The sequence below is a fragment of the Monopterus albus genome, unplaced genomic scaffold, assembly GCF_001952655.1.
Source record: "Monopterus albus unplaced genomic scaffold, M_albus_1.0 scaffold51.1, whole genome shotgun sequence".
In the NCBI taxonomy this organism is placed as follows: Eukaryota; Metazoa; Chordata; class Actinopteri; order Synbranchiformes; family Synbranchidae; genus Monopterus; species Monopterus albus.
Window position 1 is genome coordinate 4,547,644 of NW_018127931.1, and position 7,910 is coordinate 4,555,553.

A 7,910-nucleotide genomic window follows, 5' to 3' on the forward strand; every position below is an offset into this window, starting at 1 on the left:
AGGAATGCCCGGAAGTCTACATCCCAGGTTTTGCGGTAATCTAGGCGCACAAGGCCTCTGCCAGCATTTGGCACATAGGCAGTCACCAGGTAGAAGTTGGGGAACTCAGCAGTGATGACGCGTCCCTCCTTATCATGCTCCTCTTTGCCTGGCAGATTGGTAGAGGTTAACTTAACTGAAGGCAAATACTTAAGCAGCATTTTAAGACCAGTTTATTGATTTCTTGTGTAGCTTTAAATCTGTTTCCAATGAAAATTAAGGATCATTAACTGTCAGAGAGGCCACAACACCGTACAGCTTTAAAGGTGCACTGCCAGCTACACTGGTTGACATGTTTCCCATTAAGAAACAAGACTACAAGGTCAGACAGCTTTCAATAATATGCATGTGTATTAGTCTGATTATGCATAAATTAAGTTGTATACAAAATAGTGTTTTTGTAAACTAGTATAAGTCAAATCATATATAAAATATGTAGTGTGTATTTAGTCTGTGAGAATATGCTTTAAAAAGTTAAAAAAGAATTACAAGTAAGAAGTGAACACTTGTGTTTGTGCTTTCCTCAATATAAATATGAATTTACAACAGTGACCATTCAAAAATACGTCCCGGAGTCACAGGCAAAACTACACATGCATTCACATTTTGACTTCATTCTTGACTCATGAAGCCTCATGCATCTATTTTGACATATATAATGAGACTTTAAGTTAGATTTAATACATATAGGCTAGATCTATTAAAATAACATTTGCTTTATTAATGATTAGTGAATATTATGAGCTTGTTAAGATACAGGTGTACATCTGTATACAGATGTACAGATGGTCATAATGTTATGCCTGATCGGTGTATGCATGTGATTATACACAAAAGTACTTTATACACTTGTTCTTTATGATGCTGAACATACAGCCTTTCATATATCAGCAGTGAAGATAGACAAGCATACAGTTAACCAGTGGACAGCACCAAGGCCATGAAGTTGCATCACTGAATCTGAGAGTTCTGGTTTCCCGCAAGTGCGTCACATAAACTGAAGTACTGTGGCAGAGGGTGTCTTGTAAGATGGCTTTTCAAAATATAAATACACCAACAGAGATGATGAACTGCCCAACATAATAAACCACCACTCACCAATTCCATAGACCACTTTAAGGGGTTCAGTCTTGCAGAGCATGGCCACACCGCTGTAACCTTCCTTATCATCTGACACAGCCCAGTACTTGTACGGGTACTCAGGCATGGAGGTGATGTCATTAGGGAGATCTTTCTCTGCACACTTGGTCTCTTGCAGGCACAAAACATCTGGAGCCTCTTCACGCACCCACTATGAAGGAAGAACATGCAAAGAATTATGCTCACAACCATTTACAAAATCTCATAACTCTTATCGACCTGGCAATGAACTCATATTGCTCAAGGTAAGTGCAAACTCACATCTAGGCCCTTCTTTTTTACCCAGGCCCTCAGCCCATCAACATTCCAGGAGGTGATCTTCATGTTGGCGTCACGTCCATCTTTGCTGGTCAGTTTATCAGGAGGATCATCATACAATATTGGAGCCTCTGGTTCCTTAGTCTTCTTTGTTTTCTTTGCAGAGGCTGTGGAGTTAAAGACAGAGACAGTAGCTCTTCTGTGGGATCGGACCAGACGGGCTAGCTTTTGCTTCCCACGTGCCTCAGTGAGGATTGGGTGCCCATGACCCTGTTGCCGGTTCACCGGTTGTTCTTCCTTGGGCCACTTTTGGTAGGTACTAACCACTGCAGCCTGGGAACACCCCACAAGACCTGCTGTTTTGGAGATGCTCTGACCCAGTCGTCGAGCCATCACAATTTGGCCCTCGTCAAAGTCGCTCAGATCCTTATGCTTGCCCATTTTTCCTGCTTCCAACACATCATCTTCAAGAATTGACTGTTCACTCGCTGCCTAAAGCCTGATTTATGCTTCTGCACTGAATCTATGTAGAGCCTATGCCGTAGGCTATGCAAGTGTCCTATGCTGTTGTGAGCATTTATACTTGTGCACTGGTGTCTGCGTCGCTCTGTAATTACACTGACAAAACACTAGTTGGCAGTGGGGTTTCTATATCACTGTGTTGTGTTTCTTTGGCATTTACAAACAATGTTGTCTGAAACTGAGCAGATCATGTTGGAGTTATGGGGGGGATTTTCTCTGCTTGTCCAGCCACTGAGATATAAACAAGGAAATGTGATGCACCCAATCACAGTTGTTTGGGTCTGCATCACGGTGTGAAATGCAGTTAAATTTCCAGGGAGGTGCACATCAGGCTATGGTATAGGGTACAAGGCCATGCATTACCTATACCATACCTATGCTAGGGCTGGACTCAAAATATTCGACTAGTCAAATAGTGGGGCAGCACGGTGGCACAGTGGTTAGCGCCTTTGCCTCTGCGTCGCTCTGTAATTACACTGACAAAACACTAGTTGGCAGTGGGGTTTCTATATCACTGTGTTGTGTTTCTTTGGCATTTACAAACAATGTTGTCTGAAACTGAGCAGATCATGTTGGAGTTATGGGGGGGATTTTCTCTGCTTGTCCAGCCACTGAGATATAAACAAGGAAATGTGATGCACCCAATCACAGTTGTTTGGGTCTGCATCACGGTGTGAAATGCAGTTAAATTTCCAGGGAGGTGCACATCAGGCTATGGTATAGGGTACAAGGCCATGCATTACCTATACCATACCTATGCTAGGGCTGGACTCAAAATATTCGACTATTCAAATAGTCATTCATTGGGTAGGTAATTGTTTAGCAATTTTAGTACTTGGATAATCAAGACAACAGGAAATTTCAGTGCAGTCTGAGTGTGTACCCCTCCTTTCAGGTAGCAGCTGGTCATTGCTGTTGCTGGTTATAATGACAAGCGCTGGGGTACTGCTGGCTGCTGCTTTCTAACATTAACTCTGTGACTTAAACTGATGACAGGGCAATATGAAATTCACTAATGTCAGGTTTATGTTGTGACCTTGCTGCAGCCAGTGGAGAAACAAACAACAAAGCTGTCTGCTGTTAGCTGAAAATCTTTTATAAGGTAAAGATACATGACTCTGTAACACCACAGAATAATTAAGAGTGAACTGAATGCTTCCCTGTAGTTCCAACAATTCCAACAAAGTGAGATGTCTCCACTAGTAAAACTAGTAGCTGACTTCACATCAATGATGGAAATGTAGCACATTTTACAGGATGGCATACATGCAAATGGTTATGAAGATCCATCATCTGTTCATCAGTTACATTAAATATTACATAAGAACTTTGTTTTTTTAACCCAAGGTACTACCAGAAGGGCAAAGAGGTAGCCTACGTTTAGCTGCAGCACAATCTCAGTTGAGAACTGAGACTAAGTGTTCACACACACATTATCCCCCAGGTGAGTATTTGGATATTTGACTATTACTAGCAAAACTCCAAAGCCCAAAAATTGCCATTCGGGACAGCCCTGACCTATGGCATAGTTTCGATGCAGAAACATAAATTGGCCTTAAAACATCCCACCCCTTGACAGGTGCCAGTGTAATGAGATAATCAGTGTTATTCACTTCACTGCTGGTGTAGTTAATGTTGTGTATACAGTAGCTTCAGAATGTAAATCAGAACCTTTCATTTTTTGCACACTTTGTGTTGTAGATTTATTTTCAAATGGATAAAAGTTTCATGTTTGCACATCAATCTACAGTCATATATTAACAATCAAAAACTAAAATCTCTACTGTAAATGAGACTTTAGTTTAAAATATATATTTTTTAAATTTCAAAAATCTTCTAAAAACATGTTTTCTCTATGTTATTATGGGTTATTGAGTGTAGCTGTGATGGGCAAAAATGGGAATTTGATCAATTGAAAAAATGAATCTACAACACAAAGTGTAGAAAAAGTGTAAGTCTGCAACACTCTATGAAGCCACTGTATACTAGTTGTTAAAAAGGATAACATAAAACATTAAAATAACCTTGAATATGTAAAGAATGTAGGAAACGGTATGTTGTGGAATGTGTTCAAGCATGCTTAAATACCAGAGCCAGTGTCATTTTCCCCATCTGCAGCTGTCTCCTCTGCCTTCTTGCCTCTCTTCATACTCGAACTTGCTCTGAATGCAAGCAAAACTCGTAGACACACAACACGCACACACGCCGCTGGAAAAACAGAAGAGGAATAGAGTGATGTGCTCTAAAACTGAAGCGTCAAATGTTACAACAATATGCAAGACCTTTACAGTAATTTTCAACTGTGTGCCATTAAGGCCAGAGAATGTGCAGGCTTTTGTGCTGAAGCAATTACTCCACAAATGGAAAGTGAATCAAAAATGATAACTAGTAAGTCATTTGTCAAAACAAGTACCTAACATATGCCTTCTCCAGATTTTCAGAAGATTTTAAATACATTTTTGATCGCAACATAAAATAAGCAATTTAAAGAGGTCACTTTTTTACTATATTTTTGGGCACCAAAAAATATTAAGAAAAATGTAATATTCAACAAACTGGATAATTTTCAGTTAACAACAATACTCTGTGCAGTCACTAAAAATCTACACACTCTCTAAATCGGAAAGCCATTGCCGTTTACTAGAGCCCAACAGATACCGGATTATTAATATTTAAAACAGTGATATAAAGAGCCCATGGCATGCTTTTCCTTGTTTTGTTTTTTTTTGACTTATCTACAATGTTAAAATGGTGAATTATCATCTTAGATGTGACCTAAAGCTCACAAAATGAAGTGAATGGATGTTCCAGTATTTCTATGCAGATGCAACTGTTTATACATGTCTCCCAAACTATTGCTGGTGAGACTTTTTTCTACCAAAATAAAGTAATACGTGATAGTTCAAGGATCTCCTTGAATGGGCATTAAATCCAGGCCATTGGGCATTCATGTCAGCTTGCCTGATATCCACTGGTGCCCCCACCATACTGACAAAATGTTATTTTGCCTTGTTTGTTACGTTTTAAATAACACTTATTATATTTAAAAAAAAAAAAAGTCATCCACATTGTAAAAGTGGAATTTTTCAACTTCACCTGGTTTTGTGGATGTATTTTACCTCCTGCTGCCTGAACTGTGACCAGAGGATATGGAGAAAAATACAAGGCCTGATGTTACTGCAGGTCTGGAAATGTTCCTGTATAGGGACTTATTTTACCTGACAAGGTCTAACCAACAAGCAGCTGGCCAGTAAAGCACCCTGAGGCAGTGAATGATCAGTTCATCAACACTGGATTCCCCCAGAGCACAGTACCTGTTTGCTTTGACTGCTTGAGACCAGTGTGTCTGCTGCATGTGATGTGATGCTGGTTAACCAGCAGATTAACTACCCATGATGTTACTGTAGGCACTACCTGTTGGAACTAGTTTCACTACTTTGGGGCTGAATGTGGTCATGTGGGGGAAGACACAGCATCCACCAGTGGGGTTTACCGACCTTGGAACTACTTGAAAGGGAGTGATGTATCCACTACTTGGTGGGACTTAAAAGTAAGTGAAAAAACATAGGCTGCATATCTGTTAATCCCTTGTTTCTGTAATGTTAGAGAGAATTGTTGTAAGGATGGAGAAGTTACTATATCTGCATTATGCCAGTTAAAATATGGGGTTTCACAATTACCTGCTTTATTTAGAGTGTTACAAATCTCTCCTCATCGGTACATATACCGTTGTTATCTATGGAGGAGAAATTCAAGTTAATTCATGCAGTCCACTTGCCACACAACACCGGCAACAGGAGTTGTGCGTGTTCACGAATTATCCTCTGGTTTTCAGGAGGTGGTTTTTATCATTCTGAAAAAATTACAGACTATTTGGAGTTATGAGGGGTGCCAAGCTAATCTAGAGGTACCCAAGATTAAACATTAAATGGTTGGAAACAAGCAAAATGAGCAGCCATGGGGGCTTTAATAGTACTCACATGCAGTAACAAACATGTATACTTATGTACCGCAATTACTTGTTAGTCAACATGCATAATACTGATACTTAACTGCAACAAGCCAATATCGGCCATCGATATGGGTCTATTACTGATTTTTACAACTTAAATTTGGCTAATAGTAATTCTGTAATTTTCTCCAGCTCCAGTAGTTCCAGTTACATTCACGAAGACCCATTTAAAATGTAAAAATAAGTCATATCAACGGACGCACGTCAGCACAAGTCTCGGCCTATCGCAATGCCCTCCTTTTTGTAAGAAAGGCGTGCATATCAATTTAGACAAACGGGAAATACGCTGAGGACGTTTATTTTGGTGCACGTTTTTGCTCTAGAAGAGCATATAGCCATGCACATTAAATGCTAACTATGAATAAATATGGATGCAATACTAACAGCATGCATGTTGAAAGCGTAAAGCCATCACCTCCACTTTGCAGTTTGTTGTGCAATAACACAACATGTTGAATGGCTAATAAGCTATGCTAACATTAGCATCTCCTCAGTAACAAAGGGCACAGAGCCAACTGCAGACGGCCTGCGCTAAGAATCAATGGAGATTAACCAGCCAGCTAAACTTAACTTCTTCTACATTTTATTAGATTTCATCAACAAATGCAAATGTGAGTAATCCTTAATGCTTTCTTTTCAACCAGCTACGTTTTAGGAAAATGAAATGCAAATAATCTTACTCGCACGTTCCCACCAAGAAGCAAAGACCACACGTTAAGTAGCGCTTCCCAGTCTTCTTCTTCTTCAGTTTTATTGGCGAATTACACTCCACCGTAAAAGATGCACCCCACTGCCATCTACTGTACCACAGTGTGTAACATCATGGCTTTATAATCTTGGATTTTATTTATTTTCCCAGTCACTCCCTCCCAAAACACACATACAAAGCACAGTAAAGATTTCTAAACTGAGAGGACCTGTACGTATATATATCCCAGACTTACTGCTGCTGTCAGGAAGACCCTGGACCACTGGTTAATCAGAGATCTCTCCATTGTTGGTCACCCTCACCAAGGCAGAAGGCCTTTCCAGAATGATCTACCCCACCATTCCTTGTTCATTTCTCAAACTAATATCAAGTCAATAAATTAGATTGCCCTCACTTTTATATGGAAAAAGACAACTCATTATATTCATAAAGCACAGCTAGTTAGACATTACCAAGATGGAGGACTGAAGGCAACTGATTTTGAAGAATTACTCTGTGCCTATAGAGTCAAGTCAAAGTCAGAGTGTTTATTTGTCATATGCACAGTACGGAAACGCATTTACCTGGACAATGAAATTCTTACTTTGCTGTCCACATGAATGCCACACAATGCAAATGAAATATAAAGTAGATAAATAAGTAACACAAAATCTAAGGCACTTTAAAGCAGCAAATGAAGAGATATAATAAAAATATATAAGAATATAATAAGAGAATGTATGCTACATGTGAGCTGTATGTGCAGTAGTCAACAGTGAATGTGCAATTGTGCATGTGCAAACTGAGAATGTAAACAGTACAGGTTACAGTACGTCATTACATGACATATTTCCTGGTAATAAACTCCTGCCATCTGTTTAGGAGTCTGATGGCAGAGGGAAAGAAAGAGATTTTCAGTCTAGAGGTCCTGCATTTCACCCTTCTGAGCCTCCGGCCGGAGGATCAGGGCCTGAACTGTCCATCCTGGGGGTGGGTGGGGTCTTTGAGGGTGGAGGCAGCTTTCCTACACACCTTGCAGTGGTAAATGCTCTGCAGAGAGGGCAGTGGAGTCCTGGTGATCTCCACAGTCTTTACCACTCTCTGCAGGCGCTTGCAGTCCATAGCAGTAGTGCTGCCATACCAGACAGTGATGCAGCTGGTCAAGATGCTCTCAATGATGCAGCTGTAGAAGTTGCAAAGGATCCTAGGTGACATGCCAAACCTCCTCAGCTTCCTCAGGAAGTACAGCTG

The 7,910-nt window shown here is 40.2% G+C and overlaps 1 protein-coding gene across 1 annotated transcript in view; it reads right to left on the bottom strand.

Annotated features, from left to right (window-relative positions):
• The window catches only part of apex1 (APEX nuclease (multifunctional DNA repair enzyme) 1), a 7,448-nt gene extending 672 nt beyond the window's left edge, over positions 1-6,776 (bottom strand). The window contains 6 exon segments of the mRNA XM_020601313.1: positions 2-148; positions 1,138-1,330; positions 1,441-1,604; positions 4,048-4,167; positions 5,640-5,695; positions 6,652-6,776. Coding sequence (XP_020456969.1) covers positions 2-148; positions 1,138-1,330; positions 1,441-1,604; positions 4,048-4,108 — 565 coding nt within the window. The 5' untranslated portion in view covers positions 4,109-4,167; positions 5,640-5,695; positions 6,652-6,776.
• Between the last annotated feature and the right edge of the window lie 1,134 nt (positions 6,777-7,910).